The sequence below is a fragment of the Condylura cristata genome, unplaced genomic scaffold (assembly GCF_000260355.1).
Source record: "Condylura cristata isolate star-nosed mole 26May11 unplaced genomic scaffold, ConCri1.0 scaffold00019, whole genome shotgun sequence".
In the NCBI taxonomy this organism is placed as follows: Eukaryota; Metazoa; Chordata; class Mammalia; order Eulipotyphla; family Talpidae; genus Condylura; species Condylura cristata.
The window spans coordinates 29,240,231-29,265,595 of NW_004567120.1; the positions used below are offsets into that span (position 1 = coordinate 29,240,231).

Genomic DNA, 25,365 nt, shown 5'->3' on the forward strand with positions numbered 1-25,365 from the left:
GAGATGGCTGCAGAAGAGGGGGCTGGGAGCTGGGAGCTGATTGAGACCAGCTGCTGCTCCTCACTCCCAGAGGTCTTTGGACTCTGTCAGGGACTTAGACTCTGCCCTGGGCAGCCTCACACCCTGGGGCAGTCACTGCCTCCCCCCCCCACCTTGACGCCCAGAGGGCCTTCAAATACAAAAGACCAGTAACAGCTCTCATTCCAGCTGGACACCTCTTCCCCATCGCCAGCCCCTGTTCCTGGCTGCTGCTGCCCCGGAAAGGCATAGAGGAAGAGGCCAAGGGAGACAGCTCTGCCCACTCCCCCCACCCCTTCATCCACCTAGCACCGGCACCTGGACACCCCATGGCCTGGGCTCGCTGGGGCCGCTGCCCGTGGCTTATCCTCCTCTGCGGTATGTGCATGCTGGCCAGCCCCCCTCCCCCAGGACAGGTCCAGCTGGAGAGAAGTTCTTGCCTCCCCTCTGGGCTCAGAAAGGGTTGGAGGCCAGGCTGGGGCCCAGAGTGTCTCTTTCTCTCTCGGCTCCGTTCTCTCTCTTGAGGAAGAACCCCAGGGCTGGTCCTCTGTGCCTCCAAGAGTCAGCTCAAGGCTGGTCTGATCCCTTTTCATTCCTACCTGTTAAAGAAAAATTGACTGGCATGTGTTAAAAGGGTCAGGAAGACTTTCTTCAAGGCAATTCCAGCAAGGCGTTGCCAAAGGGGAGAGGGCCAGGCTCAGCTCTGAGCTCAGCCACAGCGTAATGCCAGTGAGCAGAATGGGGGTGAGTTGGTGGACAAATACTAAGAGGTGACCTCAAACTAGGAAGATTCCAGCTAAAGTGACCTACTAGCCTTCCTGTCCCGATATCAAGAGTGCAGGAATGTGATCAGATATGAGTGTTCAAATATCAGGAATTGGGGCTTCTCTCAAAATCAGCTCGGCAGGATTCTTGCTAAGATGGGCAGATGCAGGTCCGGCAAGGGCAGGATGGACACAGAAGGTCCAAGTCAAGGCTTAGTTGAGAAGAGGAATCAGAAGCCTGACCTAAGGCTTGGGCTTTTTCATGCCTCCAGTGCCTGTTTGTGTGCCCAACTAAGTGTCCTCTACACCCCCACAGCCCGAGGCCCTTAGGGACAGGCCTAGCTTTCCTGTGCTCTCTGTCAGTAGGACTCCCAGTTCTTTGTTTAGCACCCCTTTCCTGAGCGCCTCCCCACCACCAATCCTGGTGCCAGGGACCACAGCGTGATCCAGCTTTAGAGCCTACCCAGGGGAGCCACAGCCCTGGTCAGATGAAGACAGATCCGGGTGTTAAGAGACACATAGCTTAGCTTGTTTTGTTTCTCCTGTTAGGTCCAGCATCTTTGCTTTGTCACAGATCTGCTCCTGCAGAAGTGGGGGTTCATTTTCTTAGTCAGCACTATGGGGCTCAGTTCCTGAGACCAAGAGGGTCGGGCAGGGTCATCATGATGTTGGACCCCAAGCTGTCTTTCTTCCATCTGCAGTTCAGTCTACTCAGAGGGTAAAAAAAAAAAAAAAAAAAAAAAAAAAAAAAAAAAAATCCCTCCATTTTCAGCCCCCCAGTAACCGATGGGGAAATTGGCACGAAAATCGGAGGGAAGGCTATCAGAGACCACCGGACTCTCAGGGCAGGATGGCCTGGGGCCCTTAGGACTCTTCCAGTGCCTGACACACAGTAGACACTTAGGAAGAGTTTGTTCAGCGAATCTGGGGCAACTTCCCTTGGATCACATCCAATCTGGGCAGAACTCAAGTTGGAAGCAGGTCCTTACATTGTCCATCTCTCCTGAGTCACCACCTTCCATGGTGACATTGGCCTGGGGTCAGTCCCGCTGTCACTCCTCTCTGGGCCTTGTCCTTCTCTGCTGCAGAAAGCAGACAGTGGTTCCATCTCACAGGGTGGTTGCAAGTACTCAAGGAGCTGCTCCAGGAAGTGGCTGCACTGTCTGGCACACAGTAGGAGCACCCTAGATGCTAATCCTCCTGTCCCCAGTAGGCGACGATGTTGGCCAGGGTTTTCCTGATACGATAGCCAGCGCTTTAGTTGTAAGAAACGGTACAAGTGGATCTTGAATTTAAGTCAAACCGATATATATACAATTAGATTTATAGAAGGATGAAACGAAGGTGGGGGTGATTATTTAGCGAGGTCCTTTAGAGCATTTCAAAGAAAATTTGATTACAAAAATTTAATTTACGCACAACTTTTCCAGTTCGGTAGACCCTGAAAAGACCCAATTAGATTAGAAGAAAAAAAATTGATTTAATGAGCACTAAAACCCATCCCAAAGTGGCAATCACTTGTTGATGGAACAGGGTTCTTTGATTGTGACCCAGGGTGCCATCCAATTCAGTCTGATTTCCTATGAAATGTGATTATTTTCGCCCTCAAGTACAGTTGGGCAGTATTGCATGCTTCAAAAGATGGAGGCCTTGTGGGGATGGGGGCAGGAGGGGTGTTGGGGGGGGGCCTAGCCCTGTGCTTTCTAGGAAATATCTGGTCTCTGAGTGATCCTGGACTTTTCTCCCCACTTCTAGTTTGTGCCTGGGGCCACCCAAAGCCAGAAGAACTTGGAAGAGAGGATGTGAGAGACTGTTCCACCAGCCCCCCGGTGAGGCCCTGGCTCTAGCCTGCCCACAGCGCCCACCATCCTCCCTCCTGACCCCCATGGGTTCAGGGGCTAGCCTCTCCCTCCACCAGCCTTTCTCTCCATTTCCGGGCTCTGGGGCCCCTGTTTCTGATTAACATCCTTCAGGGCGGAGCAGCGCATTCTCAGGTGTCTGACATCCGCCCCAACCCCCCTTCCCACAGTGTGTTACCTCCTTCCGGGCTGGCAGGGAGGGAGGAGGGGTGGGCAGAAGGACTGTAGTCCCCCAGCTAGCCTTTGACTGCGGCTAAAGTAGAGGTGAGGAGGAGGAGCATGAGAGAAAAGAAAGCAAACATTTGTGAGAAACAGCGAGAAGAGACACAGAAAGGAGGAAGGAGGAAGACAGAGCAGGCATGGGGTGTGAGAAAAGAAGCAGGCCCAGGACACTGGGGCTGCTAGACTGCCAGTTTCCTGGCTGGAGACCAGAGTGATCATTCCAGTCAGACCAGGACAAATGGTCCCAAGTTTAGCGCTGGTGGGTCCGCCAGCACCTCACTGAAGCCTCGGGACAAATGAGATACATCTGCTTGCAATGTTCACTGCCCCGTGGGGCAGGCAGGTGGGTGGGCAAAGCCCATTACTTTCCAATTAAAACAGACACGGCACTCTGACTGACTAGAAGGCAAGACAGGACAAAACCTCACACTTTTTCTTTTAAAGACAAAAGAGCCTTCAAAGAAATGGCTGGCTTGGGGAGAATCGCTGTGGACAGTGGCCCGAAACGCTGGGGCACTCACTCTCCCTCATCTGCCATGTGGGACCCTTCAGTGGGAACCTGAAATTGTCCCCAAGGTAGGGTTGCCAGATGACATACAGGAGGTGCCGCAGCTGAATTTCAGATCATGGGGAACACTACAAGGTGTCACTACACTCACGCTCGGACACCTTATTATGAAGAAGTCATTTGTTGTTTAGCTGAAATGCAAATGTGACTAGCTGGGCTTCCTGTATTTTAATTTACTAAATCTGGCAACTCTACCCCAAGGTATCCAAAGAGAGATCGCACCCCCTGGTCTCACTTCGTGCCTGGGCGCAGACCCCTTTACCGCACCCCTATCACAGACTCAGGTCCCACAACTGTCACAGAGTCCCTCTAACTCCTTCAACTTCGACATCTCCCTCAGCCCAGACACCTTAATCTAGACTCATCCGTTACGTCAGCACTGCCTCCTCCTTGAGCTCCCTGCCCTCAGCCTCCCCTGCCTGAGGACAGGCTAAGGGTACCTCTGGCGTCTCGGGGCCCAGGCGTCATTTTCTCTAAGCAGCCTGTGTCTGTGTGTGTGTGTCTTGGTGTATTCCTGTCACCTGTCAGTACCTTCCAGTTACGGCGGTCAATACCACAGCTCGGCTCACAGCCCTGCGCCAGCAGATGCAGACAAGGAACATCTCTGCCTACATCATCCCCGAGGCAGATGCCCACATGGTGAGGACCATCCCCACCCTGTCCTCTCTGCCATAAAGGGTTGACCTCCTGAGCAAACAGGAGCTATTAAGACCCAGAAAGTGAAGGCAGAGAAAAGAGTTGACAGGCTTCGGGAAGGGAAGGAAGTGGGGAACTTGGAGATGGGGGTTCGAAGGCAACAGAAAGAATTGTTCTTTTACATAGAAGAGAAGATATTGCCAAGTCTCCTGGACCTCAAGCATTGAGACCATAAACAACCTCAGGATCGATCTTAATCAATTTCTAGATGGCAGGGCCAGAATGAATACTTGGGGCGCCCTACCCTCAGAGGTTAGAAAGCGATTGGAAATTAGAGAGGAAGAATTCAAAGTGCCCTTCTAGCCCAGTCCTTCCCATAAGTGCTGAAGGATGGAGCAATAAAATGATCCAGATTCCTGGAATGTACGATTCTGGGATGTAGGTGGGTGAGGGGGGCAGACAGAAAACAAGATGGTCTGAGCAAGACCTGCTTTTCCCAGAGCAGCTCCCCTGCCTTCCTCCTACCCTGTCCCACCCCTCGCTCCAGCTCCACCTCATCCACCTTCCCAGTTCCAGCCTGGTCAGAGGAGAAGGCATTCTTGATGTCAAAAAGATTGCTTGAATTAGTTCTCCCACTGGTGAAAAAAGCTGAGAGCCTTGGGTAAATGTCTGGACTTCTCTGAGACTGGGTTCCTCCTCTACAAGTTGGGAAAATGAAATTTGTCTCCAAGGACTATGAGGACCAAAATACAACGAAGTGTAAAACCCTTGGCAGAAGTTATTTGTGATGTACCTTGTGAACTAGATGGGGGGATCAGGGGGCAGCTCCAAGGGAGACACCAGTAGAACCAAAAGGTTTGATCACAGCTGCATGGAATTTGTGCTCTGTCTGAAGACACAAGACCCCTTTACAGAGCAGTCTGGTGCTGCACTGTGGGGTTTCGAATACGCGGAGTACAATTGTTCAAAGGAAAGAAAGATCCTGAGCTGCAGAAATTCCTCAGGGCTTCCTAGAAGAGGTAACCAGCATAGATGGGCTAATCGAATCTGACCAGACAGGAAGAGCTGGGATGTAGTAGGGGCCTTCTGTGTGGGATCTGACTCAGTGAAGAAGACTAAAGACACTGTTGTTGATTTCCTAGAGTGAGTACATCGGCGACTCTGATAAGAGGCGTGCATGGATGTCAGGATTCACAGGGTCTGCAGGTAACAGCCATTACCCAGCCTTCATTGCTTCTGTTGGCATTGCCAAAGGGGTCACAGAGGCCCTGGTGCGGCTGGTTCTTAGCAACCAAGACCCCAGGACTTAGTGCTCAGAGGCTCCTGCTACTCTCTCTCTCTTCTCTGCCACCCTTCCACCACTCAAAATGTGTCACTGGGGCAACTGCCCCCAACAGGTTCCTCAGGGCACAAGTCTCCTAGGCCACCACCCACATTTCTATTGAGGTAGGTGCCCACTGGGCTTCCCATGCTGCTCCGTCACAGCCGGGGCCCAGCTCAGACGGTTGCTACTTCCACCTCAGGTCAGTAGGGACCTACTCATTCCCTTCACACAATGGGAAAGCTTACCTTTGTCATGTTACAGATAAGATCCCCTCACAAGGCCGAGTGACGTATCAGCATAGAGGCCATGCATGGGGTCCCAATTTCTGAAGGGACCTGTCATCCTAGCCCTGTCCCTTTGAATGAAAGACCAGCTTCCCTTGTGATCCGTGAACAATTCCTCCCCTGAGCAACGAGGTGCCTAGCCTTGCCCACCATGGACCCTCTTTTTGCCAGAGTCGTTGGCTTTGGCTTCCACGAGTGTCCTCAGCTAAGTCCCTGCGCAGTAGCCCCAGCAGACACCAAGTCTGGCCACTGACTACCTCATCAACATGCAGCATCGCCTGCCTAGAACTGCCCAACGCAGACCCCACTCTTCTCCTGCCAAGGGCCCCTTTGGAGAGGCCCACAACATATGGCAGAGAGGCCTGACCAGGCCACCCTTGCAACTGGCTTCCCCCAAGTCTTTCTTAACATCCTTGGGATGGAGGAGATACGGAAGCCCCTGGGGTCATGCTCAGAACCAGCACCGGCACTGACAACCCAGGTTCCTTGGCTGCACCCTCATCTCCAAGTTTCCGTGCTCTGGTCCAGGGACCGCAGTGGTGACCATGGGGAAAGCAGCTCTCTGGACAGACAGTCGCTACTGGACCCAGGCTGAGCGGCAGATGGACTGCAATTGGGAGCTCCATAAGGAAGGTAAAACGGCCACATGGGTTTGCCTCCAAGCCCCTGGACCCGGGGTGGGGAAGGCACGGCAAGGCCATGCCGGGCCTCTGTGGAAGTGCAGGGAACTTGAGCCCTAACCTGTGGAGCTAATAGCAAGGAGGACACGTGTGGCAGGACTGTCACAGACTGTCACCTGGGCTGGAGGTGACCTCTGTGTTCCTTGCTGTCTCTCAGTTGGCACCTCCCCCATTGCCACCTGGATCCTTGATGAGATTCCTGCTGGAGGGCTTGTGGGCTTCGACCCCTTCCTCTTCTCCATTGGTAAGTCCTTCCCTCAGCCCCTGCATCTGTCCACGTCACTGAGGAGGCACAAGCTCCCCTGGGGTGGAAAGAAGCATACCTTGGTAGATGGGGAGCAGGGTGATTCAACAGATGGAGTGTTTGAACTTGTGGGTGCAGAATGTTTTGCAACAAAGTTGTATTCATGGATTGTGTCATAAAATGTCCTTCCAAGAAAGAATACCGGTTATTTTAAAGCCACAAATGCAGAGAACCAAGCTGAACGTCTCAAAGAATCATTAAGGATCTAGCAAGTGAATAACCCAGGGTTACTGGACCCTGTCCAGTCCTCTGTGCCGGGGCACTGGATCACATGGCAGCCCGCTACTGGAAGGCAGCCGAAAAGGGTCAAAGGAAAAGAGAACTTCTGAGTAAAGAAGCCCCTTCGCCCCCAGGAATCCAGCTCCCTGAGCTCGGGAGCCCCAGCCAGCTGGCCAAAGGTGGAATCTGGGCACGTGTGCCAAGAGCCCCCCTGGCTTCCTGCCAGTCTTTGCCTCAACAGAGCCTTTCCTTTGGGTGGTGGCATTGAAGTTCAGTTCAAATGGACAGCACCAGAGGACCGCACAGAGCTCTTGGTACAGGGGATAGCTCTGGGCAGGGCAGTGGCGGGAGTGGAACGGGAGGTAGAGCAGACAAGAACTCGCCAGGCCTGACTCACGGCTTCTCCTGAGGTGTAAATGGGTAGGGCACAAGTGACTCTTTCCCTCTCTGCAGGCTCCTGGGAGAGTTATAATGTGGCCCTCCAAGGCTTTGACAGACGGCTGGTGTCCATCACCACCAACCTCGTGGACCAGGTGTGGGGGTCAGAGAGACCTCCGGTTCCCAGCGAGCCTATTTATGCCCTGCAGCAGGAATTCACAGGTAATTTCTGAAGCCAGTTCTGCTTCCCAACATGTTACCTGTCCCTGCTGCTGCTCCTTTGACTGAAACATTTGTCCCAAGAGGTACCAAAGCAGCAATTCTCAAAACTTCATGTGCAACGAATCAAATCCAGTCACCCAGGATGCTTGTTTCAAATGTGGATTTGTCTGTCCTGTTGCCTCAGAGAGTTGGAATCAAAAGGTCCTTTGACCAAATTTAGAAAATGCTGGCATTAACACACTAGGGCTGGAAACGAGAGGGAGCAGGAAAAGAGAAAGCCCAGAGTTAGAGAAATATGGGGAAAAAGCCACCCTTTGGAAAAGGGAACAAGAGAACTTGAGTCGTGTGTCTGGTAGTGCAGCGCAGTTTCTAGTCAGTCAGCCAGCCAAACCTTGACTTCTGGTCTCCCTGTGATGAGGGATTTCAATTTTAGAAAACTCAGCTCAGGTGGGCCGGGGTTAACAAAGGAAGTAAATAACTAAGCTCAGGTCAGTCTGTGACAACAGCTAGGATTCTCGTTTTGGCCAGGTCACAAAGGAAAGTTAACTGACTCGCTTGGCCAAATTCTAACATCAGTCATCTTGGCCTCCTTGACATCGGAATACATCTTACGTGCTGTAATTCCAGTAAATCACAGCTGAAATCCTGACAGAGCAGCCTACTGATTATGAATCAGTCTTGGCCACCACCACCCCTTACCTCCCCGGGAATTCTGAACAGGCCAATAGACTCATTCTTAGGCATATTGGGCAATCAGAGAGGCCCCTTTTCCACACGTGGGTCTCTGTACTGTTCTTGTTTGGAAAGGAGTCAATAAAGCAGGAGAGAAATTTCAAAATAGCAGGCTCTGATGAAACCATTTTAAATTGTGTCCAATTTTCTTTCTTTATCCTGTCTGATGTAACTTACACAATCATTCTTTCTGCCTTTTGACACGTTTTAAAGAAACATGCTCTCCAAGACTGTTCTACCACAAATCAAACCCGCCCATTCAGATAAAGGAGGATGCAGCTATTGGAGGAAGGGAAGGGGGTCTAGGGGAGAGCCTTTAGGGGGCAGGGGGCACATCCCCATGGGCTTTGCACTGCCCATAAGGGAGGGGATGCTTGGCCATCGCACACCGCTAGTCTTTAAGAAAAAGCCCTCAGGAGCCAGAACAAAGTTCCAAGAACAGTGTTCTCGAGTCTCTAAGCTTATAGCGACAAGAGAGACTTTCTCTCCGACCACTCACAGGTTTAAAGAGGGCAAAGGGCATAGAAAATCCGTGCATGAAAACTTGCTCACTGAAAGTTTCTCAGATGCATCAGATTATTTCAATCTGTTTCTGTTTGTTGGCTTTAAAATGTATCACATCCATGAATCTTGAAATCATAATGCTAAGAGAGAGATGCCAGTCAGACAAGGCCCCGCGTTGCCTGCAGTATCCAGCACAGGCAAAGCTGGTTAGTGATTTCCAGGGCTGGGGGTGGGGGAGATGGGAATTAACTGCCTAAAGGTTACAGGGTTTCCTTTTGGGATGATGAGAGTGTTCTGGAATTAGGTAGTGGTGGCAGTTGCACAACCTTGTGAATGTTCTGAAATCACCAAATTCCGTACTTTAAAATGATTAGAATCATAAATTCTTTGGTATGTGTATTTTATGGTTAAAAAATAGAAGCCTACAATTGTATCAGACCCAAAGCTTTGGTTCTTGTTACCGAGTTTTACCTGTCTGCAGAAGGTTGTTTTTTTTTTTTTTAACTGTATTTATGCTCCTCTCTGACCCCCATAGGATCCTTAAGATTAGCTCGTGAACTTCCAGCAAATCCCTAGCCCTGCCTAGGGGCAGACTTTATGCAGTGCAGGAAGTAAAGACAAAAGATGAAAGCCGAAGCCTAGAACCAGGATATAAACATCCTACAAAGGACAGCTCTGTGACACCCGTGAAGGACAGGACTGGAGACTGAGAACACCAGCTAGAGGTTGACTCTGGGCGGGGCAGTCAAACAGACCTGGGTTCAAACCTCAGTCAGCTCCACCCCTGGCCAGCTATAAAACCCTAGATAAGTCTTTACCTCTCTGAAGCCTGGAAATCCTTATCTGGAACTGGCCAAAATGGGATTAAGACTATATACACATGACACCTGTCCACATCCCTGGATTAGTAAACCAGGGCTTACTGCCGGGCTGAGGCTCAGTCCCATACTTCGGCCAGTCAACTAGGGATCACTCGCCTCTGTCCTGCGTGCCCATTGATTTTATTTATTTTTTGAAAACGTTTTATTTATGCATACAAAAACTGGGGTGTAGGCCAGAGGTGCAGGGTGGGGGGGGAGGGTAAGAGTATTCAGCAGAAACAGAGTAGGGAGCAGAACAAGCAAATACACTGAAATCCACTGCTGAGGGGAGCCAGGGGACCAGATAGGCGCCTTGAGGGTCACCTCCCTGGCTGTGGAGAGAACTCAGGTCACAGTGGTTGGTGATAGCTTCATAGTGCTAAGACTTTAACCCCTGCGCCACCAAGGAGACCCTGCACGCTCATTTATTAATCAGAAAGTTAAGCCTTCCTTTAGACTCAGGCATCATTCTACCTGTATAACAAATATTACTTCTTTTGGTCCCCATGTTACTGACCACAAAATATGACACAGAGGTGTGAAGTGGTTTGGCCAAGGTCACCCAACTAGTAGTGCTAGCACCAGAATTTGAGCCCAGACAACTGGAGTCCAAAGTCTGTGTCCTGTCGTCAGTGAAGACGGTATAAGAGTCTGGTTGAAGAACGGGTTCTACCGCTTTTAAAGAAATGAAAAACTGGCTCTCCCTGGTGGCGAAGGGTTAGGGTGCAGCACTACAATAGCTGCTTCAGTGCAAGTTCGATCCCCGACCAGGAGGCGACCCACATGGCGCAGCAGACCTCTTCTGTTTCACCCACTACTTTGTCCATCTGCCTGTTCTGCTCCCCACTCTGTCTCTAGTGAATCCTCTCACCGCCCCTGCACCTCTGGCCTGTAGGCATAAATAAAGAAATCTTTAAAAATAAAAATAAAAAACTACTGCCCTAGAGGCATACTCTCAGGAACAGCCTTCCAAGGGCATGGCTTACACTTCCTTGGGACCCCCTGCTTCTAGGGAGCAGCTGGCAGGACAAGGTAGCTAACATCCGCACCCAGATGAAGAATCATCGCAAGAACCCAACTGCTGTCCTTCTGTCCGCGCTTGATGAGACGGCCTGTGAGTACGGATTGGAGGCCCGGTGGGTGCCACGAACTGCCAAACATCCTGGTCCTTGCAACACAGGGTTCCTCCCCCAGCAACCTTGGGCCCACCGGCTCAGAGCTCCATGGCCATGGTGTGTGGGAACTCAGAGGGGAAAGGAACACAGAGCTCATAGGTGCTGACTAAGGAAGCCAGGAAGCCCACAGTAAGTTGGAGTGAGCCACTGGAGGAGTGGCGCAGCTTAAAGGCTCCTGTCTCACAAAGGGGAAGAGGTTCCATAAACCCTTCCAACAGCCGGCTGCGCCCCAGGGCATGCCCACTACCAGCACTAGCACCGGGTGAGGCCTTATTCTGTCCCAGTGTGGCTCAACCTTCCTACCTGGCCCCGGCACTGAGTTCCAGATATTCTGGAAACCCGCTGAAACGACATGTTGACCAGCGTCTGCATTAGGGGGCTCTCATTAGTGCCTCAACACCAGTCCCTCTACCCCCCGAAGACTGAGAAATCCTCAGAGGCAGATGAGGTAGTGCTGCTAGCAACCTTGGGGTCAAAGCAAACAGTGGGGTGGAAGTGTCACATGCGTTTGCTCAGGCAGCTCAGCCTCAGAGTCCCGTGGATTCTCGTCCCCAGGGCTCTTCAACCTGCGGGGCAAGGACATTCCCTATAACCCCTTCTTCTATTCCTACACACTGCTTACCCAGAAGGACATCAGGTACGACTCTTCCTTGGCTTTTCTCCACACTCCCCCCTCACCTTACTCAGCCCTTGCACACTCCACCCCAGTGTGCAGCCTGCCCATGAACTTGGAGCCTGCCCAGCATGACCGTCTAGGAAGCCTTGAACAGCCTTTTCCTGACCTATGGCCTCTGCTCGCGAACACCCCAAATCCTGTGCTTGGTTCCCTGGCACCTCCACAACAGTCTCATGTCCTTCACTCTGGCCTTAGAGACATGCAGCCCCCACCCGGCTTCCCTCCCCACAGGCTATTTGTAAATAAGAGTCGATTGAACCCCGAGACCCTGCAGTACCTGAACTCCAGCTGCAAGGAGGCCATGTGTGTTCAAATCGAGGAGTACAGCCAGGTCCGCAATGCCATCCAGGCCTACACCTCAGAAGACGTGCGGGTCTGGATCGGGACCAGCTATACAACGTACGGGCTCTATGAAGTGATCCCCAGGGTGAGTCTGCCAGGCCACAGCCCAGACCAGCTACCACACCCCAGGAAGCTGCAACCTAACGTGGCTCCACAGCCTCTCAGCTATTCAGGCAGTTGATCAGTCAGCAGTGGGGCACTGAGTCCCTTTCTAAGCTTTCCCAGGAAACACAGAAGAAGAGGAAGCAGGTTGTCTATCCACAGAGAGCTCAGATTGTCCAAGAGATTACAGAGGATACAGTTTGGTAGAGCAGGGGCTTTGAGGTCAGTCAGACCCAAGGTTGAGTCCCGGCTCTGCCCAGATCTAGCTGGGCAATGACCTTAGACCAGTGCCATAGTCATCCCGAGGTTGCTTCCTCACCTGTACAATGGTATAAGTGTGGCCACCTCAGAGGAATTGCTCTGAGTAACTTTAGAAGAGGCAGTGCCTGTAAAATCTAGAGGCTGCCACAGGGCAGGCACTCAATAAATGGCAGTTGTGATGATGCAACACGTGCAGGAAACACACTATCACAAGCGCCCATCGACCGGCTCCGGCCAGGCTCTGAGCTGTCCCAGAGCACTGGTGGGATCCAGGAACAGGGATCTAGACTAGGAAAGTCCTGCATAACCAGAAAGCCCCAAAGGCAAAGCCATCGTCACCATGAGAAACGAAATCTCCCTTCAGCCAGGCTTTCCTCCACAGTGTTCTAACACCACAGTGACGCAAAGGGGACCCTCAAGCCTCTTCTTCTCTTCTTGTGCAGGAGAAGGTCGTACCAGACACGTACTCCCCAGTGATGATAAACAAGGCAGTGAAAAACAGCAAGGAGCAGGACCTGCTCAGGGCCACCCACGTAAGCCAAGGACAGTGGTGGGTTTTGGGAGGTCTGGCTTTGAATTTAGAAAGGTCACCTGGCAGGAGGGCCCTAAAGAAGCCCCTTAGTGAAACAGTGACCTGGACACCAAACTCCTGTGTCCCGCCTCCTTAGGCCCAGCACAGTGCTATGGTTTGGAGCACCATCCCTGGAGCTACGTTGTTTCCATCCAAACCCCAACTCCTTCACCCACCTCCTAGCTGGGTGACCTCGAGCAAGGAGCCCCACCTCTCTGGGCCTCAGTTACCTCATCTGTAAAACGGACACCACACAATGAGCACTAACGAGAATCCCATCCTATCATCGAATAGACAGTGAACCCGAAGAGTTTTTAAGGAGCACCCCCTCCCACTGTGGTGAGAACCACTCCTCAGCCTGCTCTTTGCTTGACCTGCTCCAGGTGCGGGACGCCGTGGCCGTGATCCGTTACCTGTCCTGGCTGGAGCAGAACGTGCCCAAAGGCACCGTGAACGAGTTCTCAGGGGCAGAACTGGTGGAAAAGTTCAGAGGGTGAACCACGGCTGTCTTCTTTGGCTGACTATTGGTGGAGGCTGAAAAGGGCGGGAGGGAGAATTGGTCTCCCGACTCCCGGAGGAGAGAAGACCCTTCTTGTAGTTGGGTCCTCTCGGTAGCAGAGAGGGGGAATCAGGGAACTGGGCAGGAGATGTGTGACATTCCCAGCACGGCTGAAAGCAGGGCAACTTGAAGGGCTACAACCCAATAGCGCCCCCTGGTGTCTGCTCAGGGCAAGGGCCCCTTCCTTCCCTGCCCCTCCAGAGCTGGCTCAGCAGGCCAGGTCAGCAGCCCCTGCCCCACTGGGGAATATCAAGTTGGAGCATGCTTGGCTTAGGCCAGAGGCAGACTGTAGGTTTGAGGTGCAGACGCAGCTTCAAGGCTGGGGGAGTTTTCAGGTACAGGGAGTTAGATTTCTTCACACTCGCTGTGGGAAGTATGGGAATTGTTTCCCCATCTGTAAAATGGAGGTGGAGGTGGAAAAATTGGTGTCTACAGTCCTCCTTCTCTAGCCTTGAGTGTTCTGTAAGTGACAGGTTGGGGCTTGGGAAAATGAACCAGGAGATCTGGCTGAGGTTGAGGCAACCATGTCTTTTCCTTTACGCTGCACGTGGCCTAGCACCAGAGTCTATTCACTGACCATTCCTGCCTTGTGCTTTCTAGAGAAGAAAGTTTCTCCTCTGGCCCCAGTTTTGAAACCATCTCTGCCAGTGGCCTGAATGCTGCTCTGGCCCACTACAGGTACTGAAAAAGAGTTTTCAAGAGTCCTGTGTGTTTGGGGCTTGGGGGGCCGGGATCCTACTGTATGTGCAGAGGGAATGGAGGAAAGGAACTGCTCTGGGAAGTCAGCCCACATTTATACTTTGAGGCCGCTAATGCTGTGGGGCTGGAGGTAGGGAGTAGAGCTGGAGGCGTAGGAGAGAGTTGGACTCTCCTTGGGATTAATAGACATGAACAATTTTCCCCTCAGAGACTTGGACTTGGTGAGTGCTTCCCTTGGCTTCCTGTGACTTATTTGTGTTGGCTAATTCTTAAAGTTCATAAACACATGGGGAGAAAGGTGTGTTCACTCAGCCTGAACAACCAAGGTGCAGGCTGGCCAGATGTTTGGACCAATAGAAAGCAAACACCTGCGGGCCTGACTGACAAAATGTAGGAAGGCCAAGCTGACCAGATACCTCAGCCTGGCATGGGCACAGCAGAGAGAGGTCAGAAACTTGCAAGGGCTGGCTTGACCTATCCCAGAATTCCCTCCCCTGGCATATCCCCAGCCTCCAGCTGCTTTGGTCCAGCCCCTGTTCTCCATGAGAGAATGGCAGGGTAGAATCTCCTCAGCCCTACCAACTTTTGCTCACCAGCTCTATCTTGGGGTACCCACACTTCCTGTGTCTTGGCTTCCTGGGTCCTCTACTCTAAAAGGTAGCAGGAAGTCAGAGCAAGAACATTGAGCATCTGGGGTCTAGGCCCAGTTCTCCCCTGTTTTTTTTTTTTTTTTTTAACCATATGGCTTCATGCAAGACATTTCTCCTATGGAAAAGAGGACGCTGAACTGGGTAGTCTCTAAGGCTCTCCCAGCACCCACATTCTGGGTCCTTCCCTTTGTCACCTCCATGGAGACCAGGGCATTGCTTGGCAAGGTATAGGATAAACAGATGTGTATGAGGACATTAGTGGCAGAAGCTCAGGACTCTCCACAGCCCTTTGGGAGGTAATGACCTCCCCAAGGAGTGAGTCTGACCCTCAGGAGTGACGGGTCCCTCTGGTTTCACTCAGGTCAGGTTGCTCCTTTCTCAATGCCCCTCCCTTCCCAGCCCAACCAAGGAGCAGAACCGCAAGCTGTCCACCGGTGAGATGTACCTGCTGGATTCTGGGGGACAATACTGGTATGTACTCCCCCGCCTATCCTGGCCTGGCTGCCTCAGCTGCCCTTTCTGGACAACAGAGTCTTCATCTGTGAAAAGAGAGGCCTGGATTGAATGAGCCCTGGGCCTCCTACTGTTTTTACACTTGGGGGACACTACAAAGGAAAAGAGACCAGAAACAGTGGGGCTACCATGCAGTACCTCTGTGAGAATTAGGAAAAGGCTTCCATTGCTCAAACAAAATGTTTTTTTTTGCCCACATAGAATTGCACAGTTTGAATAGCCTTGCAGCCATGCCTGGTTGCACAAATCCTTCCCCCGTTTTCTCACTTGGGCACACCCTTGCCATGGCCTGTATGCCACCAGCACCGAGCATGCGCTTCAGACTCCCCTCACCCCTACCCTGCCTGCATGGGTGAGGTCACCATGTCAGGTTGGGACTGCAAGATCCAGCCTCCAAGTTCAGCCGGCAGGTGAGAGAAGTAATCTCAGGTGACGCGTGGAACACAGTTGGGTAAAGGTGTACCCATCGGCATGGGCGCGTGTCTGTGAGTAGCTGTGTGTGTTCCTCTGAGTGTGTGCACAGCCACATGTAGGGCTGTGTAGGAGGTGCATCCCCTGCCCCAGAACGCCTCCATCTGTGTGCCCACCTGAGGACTCTCTTTGAAATTAGTATGTGGCCTCGAGGCTAACCGCACCCCTTAGATGCCTTGCCCATATACACTGCACAGCCTGAACACTCAGCCGTGACGGCCATGCAGAAAAAGTTAGCTCCCTTCCTCCTAAATGTGCATGGAGCTGGAAGGTTTTCCTTGCTCATATAAGAAGCGAGTGGACTGTGGGAAGCTCTGAGTAGGAAAAGGAAGAGGTGCACCTCACTGATGTTTGAGAAGCAATGAGAAGTTTCCAACAGTTTCCCAATCGATGCTCTCAGTGCGCTCATGCAAAGGCCCTTCATTCGTTCTTCGAGCAGCTCTGGGTGACAGCCTGCAAGCCCAGCAGCCTTTGCTGGTTAGTCACCAGTTGCAATGGCCAATGACAAAGGGGAAATGAATTTGCAGGGTGTTGCTGGACTGGGGCATGCTCAGAGCTGAGTGAGACCAGGGAAAGGGTCACCTGACTTCCTCTTCTCGATTTCCGAAGAAGTCAGCCACACCCATCAGCATGGGTGCAGGTCTCTGCAGAGCTCCGTGTGCATGCTATTCTGAGTGCATGCACAGCCATGCGTAGGGCTGACTGGGAGGGTGCTCCCTCCTGCCCGAGGACCCTGCCAGCTCAGTGGTCTCACTGACATGAGCACGTAGCCGTGAAATCAAGAGCATCCCTTTATACCTGCTTCCACAGAGGAGGCCCCAGGGCCCTGGACCCCAGCCCCTTCCCTCTCTCGCCAGCTCTACCTGGCTATTGGGAGGCAGACTTTTTGGCTTCTGGCTTCTGTTTCCTGGGACACTATGCAGAGTCCACGCAAAGAGACCTGTTCTTGCTCAGGGCCTGGCTTCATTGAGGCTAAGAGAGGGAGACAGCCTCAAGGCCTCAGTGGTCTCATCTGTGAAATGGGGAGCTTGAGGACTGCTCTGCCTCCTGTTCCAGGGAAATGCGATGTGGTCTATCAATAGTCAATGGATCTGTGACTGTAAGAGTGTGATGAGTTCTCTGGACCTCAGTTTCCCTATTGAAAAACATGAGACATCTCCTCCCACCTCCTAGGAAGCCTGGGTTTTAGAGTCAGTCTGACGTGAGGAAATCCACATTTACAAAAGAGTCAAAATGGGTGGCATGGGGTGGAATGTGAATGTAGGGACTGGGGGCGCATGTAACAACATTGTGACTTTGAACTTCATAGCTTTGCAGAGCCCCTTCACACATAATTACTAAAATGGAAATTTGATGATGGCAACTGTTTTCTTCCTTTCACTTCCCATCCTACCCACATCTCAGCCCTGCTGCTCCAACCCCAGTGGAAAGCACTTGGGATGCACATGCCACAATCCCACCCCCACATGTTCGGCAGAGCTAGACATGTTGATGTTCCTTCTCCACAGGGACGGAACCACAGACATCACCAGAACAGTCCATTGGGGTACCCCCTCTGCTTTCCAAAAGGTAAGTTTTGGACCCAGTGTTCCCCTGCTCAGCCTTACCCCCAGGACACCTGAACAGTCACCCCACCAAGAGCCCTTTCATTTTACAAAGACTACAACTAAGACTCAGAGAGGCTAAGTAGTTTGCCTAAGCTCACACAACAAGTTAGTATCTTAGTAGCAGAAAACCCAGTGCCTCTCGCTATTTCCCTAGAGATAATCCACGTCACTCAAAGGCATCAGCCCAATTTCAGTAAATGAATGAACACATATTTATTCAAATGTGTTGCACATTTGTTCAGTGCACAACGTGAACACTTGGGCACGACAGACATACAGACTAGACAAGTACCATTCTTTCCAAATGTGTGACCTATCATTCACACAGGAGCAAATGTTATTACTATCAGTGAACAAATGGGATGTAGCTGTCTGTGTGCCTGGCCCTATTCTCATCAGAAAGGAGGGAAAAAGGCATTCTGGGTGGAGAATACAGTTTCAGAGATGGGATGTCTACAAAGTGAAAAGGAGCTGATGGACCTGAGACAGAGTAGGGGCCGTATCTATGTGCACTGTGGGCCCGGGGCAGGGAGCCAAAGGCCGCCTGCATGCACCCAGCAAGCAGACTGTGGCTCGGACATTGTGCTGGAAACAGAGAACAAATGGTGGTTGGTCTATTGAGCAGATTGAATCCGCTGCCCAGGGCTGTCATTCCAGAAATGACAAGATGGTGTGTGGTATTTGATGTGTGTGAGTGTGTGTGGTGTGTGGTATGTGGTGTGTGTGTGTGTGGTGTGTGTGGTGTCTGTGGTGTGTGTGATGTGGTGTGTGTGTGTGTGAGAGAGAGAGGGGGGGGTGGAAATCCATACCATTGCCACAAGAGGTGTCCAGGAAAAGAAGCTGCTGTCAATCCACCTCCCTCCTTTCTACAGAGTATCAGCCCTGCCCAATTATAAGGCCCAACCCAAACTGGAGGCCGTGAGCAAACTATAGGATGATGGTGCCAGGTAGAAGGACCCTGACCTCTATTCTGGCATTTTCCCTTTGATGCTCCTTTTGTGCATGAGTCTACCTCTCCTCACAACAACTAATGAGCTAGTACTGTGATGGCCCGTTATGGAGGAGGAAACAGGCACAGAGCAATTAAAGTCACTGGCCCAAGGTCTCAGAATGTGAGTGACTAAGACTGGGGCCCGGCCCAGGGGGTGTTGCCTCCCAACTCCCTACCTGCAAACATCCCTGTGGACCAGCCAAGCAGAGCCACCTGGAACAAGGCCCAGCTTTAGGAAGGCTCCCCAGGGCCTCCTCTGGTCATCTTGCAGAACCTGAGTGACAATCTAGGAGGCACGAGCACCTGCCCACACTGGGCTACACCTCACATGTGCATACAGGCCAAGCAGCTGGAAGCTCTTGGGCTCTTCTTGTGGTCACTTTTCCTCTCCCTCTGCCCATCAGGAGGCGTATACTCGTGTGTTAATGGGAAACATTGATCTGTCCAGACTCATCTTTCCTGCTTCTACTTCAGGTGGGTGTCAGAGACCCCGAGCTGATCTTCTGGACCCAGACCACCACTCTGGGAGGCTAGCAGGACAGGGATTCTATCAGCATCCTATCCATGGTGTAGATGAGAACATGCAACCAGGAGAGAAAGCAACTTGCCCAAGGTCACACAGTGTTGCTAGAGAACCAGGCCTCGAGCCCAGGCCTCCTGCTTCCTAATCTGACACTTGGTGGGGGCATCAGAGTGAGCTGTAGTCATCATGGGAGCTTCCAACAGGTGTCTTGACAGATGGGGATCTATACAGTAGAATCATCACATCAGTCCAGATGTACAATGTGCGATGCTGGAGATAATGTAAACTACCTGCCCCTCTCTCCTCAGGCACCATTTTGGCAGTTGACTGTGGAACAAGAGAGATGGAGGGAGCAAGATAGACTGTCTGAGATTCCGCCAACTGACTGATCTGGGGCTATCTCTCTTCCAGGGCGAATGGTGGAGGCCTTTGCCCGCAGAGCCTTGTGGGACGTTGGGCTCAATTATGGTCATGGGACAGGACATGGCATTGGCAACTTCCTGGGTGTGCATGAGTGTAGGTGTCTCCTCAACCACCCCCAGGGGTCCCCCTTATGAAAGAGGTAGGTATGAAATTGACCAAGTCCCACAGAGTGGCCCACCCAACAATGTCCAACTGGTAGGGGCGTGATGGTCCATGGGGTAAGTGAGAACTGCTGGCAGCTGACCACTCCTGTTGCCTGCTAGGCACCGGGGAGGGCCCAGACGGGAGAGAGGCATGTCAAGACCTAGCGAGAACTGCCAACCAGCATAGACACCAGAGCTTCTCTTGTCTGCTTCAGCCCACAAGTAGACAAAGATGCAGCGAATAAGTGCTGTTAGAAATGCCCAGAGGGCATTAGCTACTTGCTTTTCCCCACCCCTGCTAGAACCCAGGCTGGTGGGTACAGGAGAGCTGACAGGGTTTGTATCTACTTTTCCAGGGCCAGTGGGATTCCAGTCTGACAACATTGCCATGACCAAGGGCATGTTCACTTCTATCGGTAAGGCTCTCGGGCTCCCCGACCCCGTCCCACTCTAAGACTAGCCCAGGAAAGCTGTGGAGAGAGCACCAGCCCTCAGGAAGCACGCCAGGCATCTGCAAGCCTAGGTCCCCACTGCATTCCCTCCCCCACCACTCGCAGCACCAAATACATTGTGCCCCCAACACACCCAGCCCCTTTAGCCCATACCCTCATTTTGCCTTGGGAGTTGATCTCCAGCTGTACATCAAAACTCTGGGGTCTCCAGTCAAACACTGGGATAACAGGAGAGAAGGGCATGAGGACAGGAGGGCAAGGAAGCTCCTAAACCTTCCTCCGTGGGCTGCACGGAGGATGGGGGAGTCTGAGTCCTGACAGGTTGCCCCTTTATGGCCACTGAACTCCCAACAAGGATGAGTCTGCCCAAGCCCACGGCTACGGGTAGCCAGGCAAGCGGTCCTCTGAGCACCCCTCCAAGGACACAAGAGGCCTGGGCTTGGGCCTCCCTGCTGCTTAATACCACCAGCATCTCTGTGCCTCTCAGAACCTGGTTACTATCAGGATGGGGAATTTGGAATCCGTCTTGAAGATGTGGCACTTGTGGTAGAAGCAAAGACCAAGGTAAGAACACACGGGCTAGAGAGAACCTTGGGCTGCATGGCATGCAAGGTGTGTCAGAGAGGATGTGTAATATGTGGGTGTGAGTTAATTTGCATCTTCCTTGGCTCCACAAAAATTCCATAAATTAGAGTTTCTCAAACTTGTTTGCACAGTAGAGTAGTAGTCACCTGAAGAGCCTTTTATTTTTCTCTTAATGACCATGCCCAGGTCTCATCCAGACCAAGTGAATAAGAATTCCTGCCCTAAATTGTTGGTTCTGAACACATGTAGGGGAGCTTCTTAGAAAGATTTCCATCTAATAGCAGCCAACAAGATAAAACATCTAAATATAAACTTAAACAGGCTTGCGTGGAGAAAAATATGTACTAAGGGATGTAAAAAAATTCAAGAAATTGGTACTTTCTGGAAAAATGCCTCAATATTATGAAGATGACATTTCTCCCTAAATTGATCTATAAATTCAAGAGAACCTCAATTTTGGTGTTAACTGGAAACTTTTGTAACTTCACAAAATAACAAAATTTATTTGTAAAAATAGGTAGCTAGGAAAATGATGAAAAGGAAGAGCAATAAGGGAACCGAGCCCTTTCAGATGTTAGCACATAATCTGAAGCTACCCATATCTGAAACAGTGACGCCAGAGATGGGGAGACAGATGGAACAGTGGGACAGAAATAGACCCCTGAATTCCCATAGATAAAATGAGAATTTAGTTTACAATAAAGCTGATGATTCAAAACAGTAAAGGAGAGAGAGAATGCTTATTAACAGGGCAAGAGGTATAAATGGCTAATCATTTGGGCAGGGAGCAGGTTTAACCAAAGAACTTTACTGCTACTCCAGAATAAAATTCCAAGCAAACTGAGGTTTGAAAATAAAACCACAAAAGATCTAGAAGAAAACCTACATAAATTCACAGATAGCTTCATAGTGGAGAAAGGCCTTTCTATGTAAGATCCAAGAACTAAGAAGGAAAAGATTGGTGATTCTGACTAAATGAAAAATGTCCATCTGGAAACAATACTATAAAGAAAGTGAGAAGATAAATATAGCAGATATGACAGAGAAAGGAAGATTTTCCATCTTTTACAGTGAACTTTTATAAATCAATAAGAAAAACAATGAAAACAGGATAAAAGGGCAAAGGTCCTAAAGAAGCAATTCACTAAGCTTAAAAAGATGCTGGAAACTATTTTTTAAAAAATATAAATCATTTGAGATGAAAAAAAATGTAAAAATGAAAAAAATGTAAAAATAAACTTTTTAATAAAATAACTTTTTAATAAAATAACTTTTTAATAAAAAAATATATATATAAATCAAAACAGCGATATAATACCATGTTTCACCTATCTGGTTTGGAGACAATTAGAGATTTTGATGATACTTGTGCTGGTGAGAGGGGCACTCTCATATACTGTTGGAGAAAGTACAAGTTAGTACCACCTCTCGGAGTGCGTGATGATATCAAATTTCCTACTAAAAATGTCTGTACCTTTTGTCTTGGCAATTCCTGTGCCAGACATATACCTTGTGGGTATGTCCACAAAGGTCACCAAGATGTGAATATAATAATGTTCATTGGCTCATTGATGGGAAGAGTTAAAAAAAAAAAAGTGAAGGCAGTGGAAATATCCATTACTGGTTAAATAAATAACCACCCACTTCCTATGAACCCTTATGCAGCCCTTAAAGGGAATGAGGTCAGTTTCCCTTTTTAGATATGAAGAGCTCGTCTTAGTTTACTCCCCATATTTAAAGGGAACTTGGAGAGTACTCAGAGAAATGTGTATCTATTTTGCATAGATTTTGAAAATATAAACATTATATATATTATAATCCCTGAAATGTTTTAAGGAAGGAAACCAGGCAGGAAGGAGACTTTCCATTTATATTGTATAACTGTTGTGGTTTGACTTCTCTAAGCACATACAGCAGGGCCCTCAAATAATGTCCCTTTGTTCAGTATTTTTTTTTTATAGCATTAGTAAAGAGACAATCCGTGAAGAACTTGTCTCAAATGATGTCATCAGGGCACCTACTTTTATTAGACCTTGTTTCGCTGAAAGTCACAGTTTCTGAGATTCAGTAAGGACTTACTGTGCATGTCAGGGTGATAAGACTCATGGGCTAGGTTTCTTCTTTATATTTTCCCTATGGCGATATCAATCAATAGATACACAAACTATGGAGAGAGAAAATGGATAAATGCCTAATACTTGTCTTTCAATTATTTAAATGTAGGTTCCCAGCTTTGCCCTAGTTTCCTCTTGGGGGGGGGGGGTGTCTAGCAGATAGGTCCCAGACCGCATGTGTAACAAGCTCCCTAGGTGCTGAGGATGCGCAACTTCGAGAAAGAGACTAAGTCTAAACTTCAGGAACCCAGGGGGCAGCACCAAAGGTGAGGTGCTCCCTGGTAGACGACAGGGTATTGGCCAAGGGCACCATAGGAGTGTCAGGCCTACCCTGCAGCTCTGGCTTGACAAGGGTCAGTCCCCTGTTCCCGTGGCTTCTGGGTGGAGTGTCACCACTTCCTTCAGTTTAGTTCTTTCTCCTCCCTCATTTTCCTTCTTTCCCACCTTCCCTCTGTCCTCCCAGTACCCAGGCACCTACTTGACCTTTGAAGTGGTATCCTTGGTGCCCTATGACCGGAACCTCATTGAGGTCAGCCTGCTGTCCCCCGAGCAGGTGAGTACCCTCTGCACTGTCCACCCTTCCACTTGTGAGCCACTGACTGCCTTCTCCCTCCCCTTGGGCTTCTCTCACCACTGCCCCCCTGACCCCCAAGCCCTCTGCCTCTTCTCCTCCCCAGAAAGGTCCACACTAGTGGCACCCATAGACACACATTAGGGCATCTTTCCCAGTTCACTAGAGACCCCAGGGCTTCTAGAATTCTCCAGTCAAATCGGCCTGTCCAACCCCAGGTAGTGAATCTGGGAAGTATAAGACTCAGTGCTGGGCTCTGCTACCTCAAGTCCTAAAACTATAAGCAATCCTTTCTCTTTTCTGGGCCTCAGTTCCCTCCTCTGTGAAATGGGGAGACTATGCCTGCCTTATTTACTCTCGTTTCATTTGTGGACCTGAAATCCTTTGCCATCCCTCACTCACCATGAAAGTCATTAGGACATTAAGCGGCCTTGGGAGGCAGGGAGAAACTGCCCCTGAAAAGCCTGAAGTGGCCTGGGACAAGGTGGGAAGGAAGCAGGGACTGGTTGTACCAAGTCCTCACCTCTTGGCAGCTTGGCCTAGGGAAACCCTCACCCCTCCTATACCTTACAGCTCCAGTACCTGAATGACTACCACCAGACCATCTGGAAGAAGGTGGGCCCGGAGCTGCAGCGGCGCCAGCTACAGAAGGAGTTTGAGTGGCTGCAGAAGCAAACAGAGCCCTTGTCTGGAAGGGCCCCACGCACTGCCTCCTTGACCTCACTGGTGGCTATCTCCTCTCTTGCCTTCCTTTCATGGAATGTTTAGAGGCTCAGGATACCCCTGATGGTCCTCGCTCTGCTCCCCTCCCCCTACACCACCCCGGTCCAAGAGTCCCTGGAAAACAAGGCCCTCAGCCTCCAGCCCCAGAATCAACCACTAGGAACACCAGGCTCCTTGGCCCGAGACAGTCACACCCCACCTACCATGGCTTGTACACGCCCTTTGACCCCCAACCCCAGTGAGTCTCTTTCCTGTCATGAGCTCAGTAGGCCTAACCAAGAACTGGCAGGAACTGCTGCCACTGCTCCAGTCCCAAAAAGACCAGTAGGGTTTGCCCCTACCCCCAGGGGGCTCTGCGGACCTGGGAAGCCCTGCCCTGTCGCTACTTGCTAAATATAGCCAGAACTGTTCCCACCCACACCGGCTCCTGACTCCTTGGTCTTCGCACACTTTTGAAACTGCCCCTGCCACGCCTACCCACCCAGGCCCCATGATGGCCTCCTAGCTGCCCTGTGGGGCTGACTACAGGCCCCCTGCTGTGCCTGTAGGGAAGGGAATGGGGTGGTGGCTGAGTGAGTCCTCTGGTTGTATGCTTGCCCCCCCCACCGCCACGGCACACCTCCACAGCTGTGCCCACAGCTCTTATACCCTGGCTGAGTTTCATGCCAAACACCTTGGGCACCGGGCTGAGGGAGGAAAGCCATAGAATTGTGACTTGGGGAGCAGGGAAGGCGCCAGCACCCTGGATTCTGGCCATGCGCAAAGTTGGGACCTACCGCACAAGGGACGCATCACTATTCTTGACTTCCTGCTTCAGGGAGCTTTTTGAACAACACACACACACACACACACACACACACTGGCACCACAGTGACAAGGCTGTTCAGTGTCCCCCATCTCTGGGTGGCCTTTCTTTAGCCTGAGTGGGCAGACTAGTCTGGCTGCCCCATTTTACAGACAGGAAGCAGAGCAGCAGAGGGGTGAGACCTGCCAAGGACCCAGTATTTGGTGGGGAGGTGGTGGGGCCAGCACCGCCTGTCTCCCAACACCGAGTCCCGTCTAGTGGGTTAGGGCAGTCTCTGCTGGGCTCAGCCGTTATGCACCTGGGCTCGTTGCTGAAAACAGCCTGGCAACGGGCTGGCCTCAGCGTGTTGCACTGTGTCTGCCTGGTCGCTGGTTGCCGAGGACTGCTGTTAACCTGTGGCTTTTGTGGTGAGAGAGGCAGAGGGGTGAGGTGGAGACTGAGACGCTAGCCGCAGTGCAAGCTCAGCTGAGGTGCACTTGTGGTCAAGGAGGTACATGTGAGCATGCGTGCGGGTGGGTGTGCGAGCGCAAGGCAGCCCTGCAGCTCCACACCCGGGACTGGTACAGTGGAGCAAAGCTGTCATCTACACCTTTGTACATGGCTTCAGTCAGGGGAAGGAGAGTGCCCCGTTTCTGGTCAGAGTGTAGGTGGGGCAAAAACACCAGGCTGAGGAGACCCCCCAAACTCCCACACCCTGCGGCTGGATTCCACCAGATCTAGTTTAACTGGGACGGTGACTTGTGGAGGTCACCACTACCCATGCACGCAAGCGAAAGCCCCAGGCTCACCGAGAGCCCAGAGCACCCAGTGGTGGGCCTCTGCTGAGTCATTTGCT

At 51.2% G+C, this 25,365-nt stretch overlaps 1 protein-coding gene across 1 annotated transcript; it reads left to right on the plus strand.

Moving 5' to 3' along the window:
* The first annotated feature begins 347 nt into the window (after window positions 1-347).
* XPNPEP2 (X-prolyl aminopeptidase (aminopeptidase P) 2, membrane-bound) lies at window positions 348-23,770 on the plus strand. Its single transcript, XM_004685789.1, has 21 exons — window positions 348-396; window positions 2,538-2,611; window positions 3,960-4,070; window positions 5,210-5,273; window positions 6,204-6,308; window positions 6,513-6,599; window positions 7,332-7,478; window positions 10,587-10,688; window positions 11,305-11,386; window positions 11,657-11,852; window positions 12,574-12,663; window positions 13,085-13,194; window positions 13,861-13,938; window positions 15,009-15,080; window positions 17,102-17,162; window positions 18,596-18,665; window positions 19,126-19,230; window positions 19,637-19,696; window positions 20,220-20,296; window positions 22,895-22,984; window positions 23,576-23,770. The coding sequence occupies exons 1-21, from the start codon at window positions 348-350 to the stop codon at window positions 23,768-23,770; spliced, it is 2,025 nt and encodes a 674-aa protein (XP_004685846.1).
* The last annotated feature ends 1,595 nt before the right edge of the window (window positions 23,771-25,365 follow it).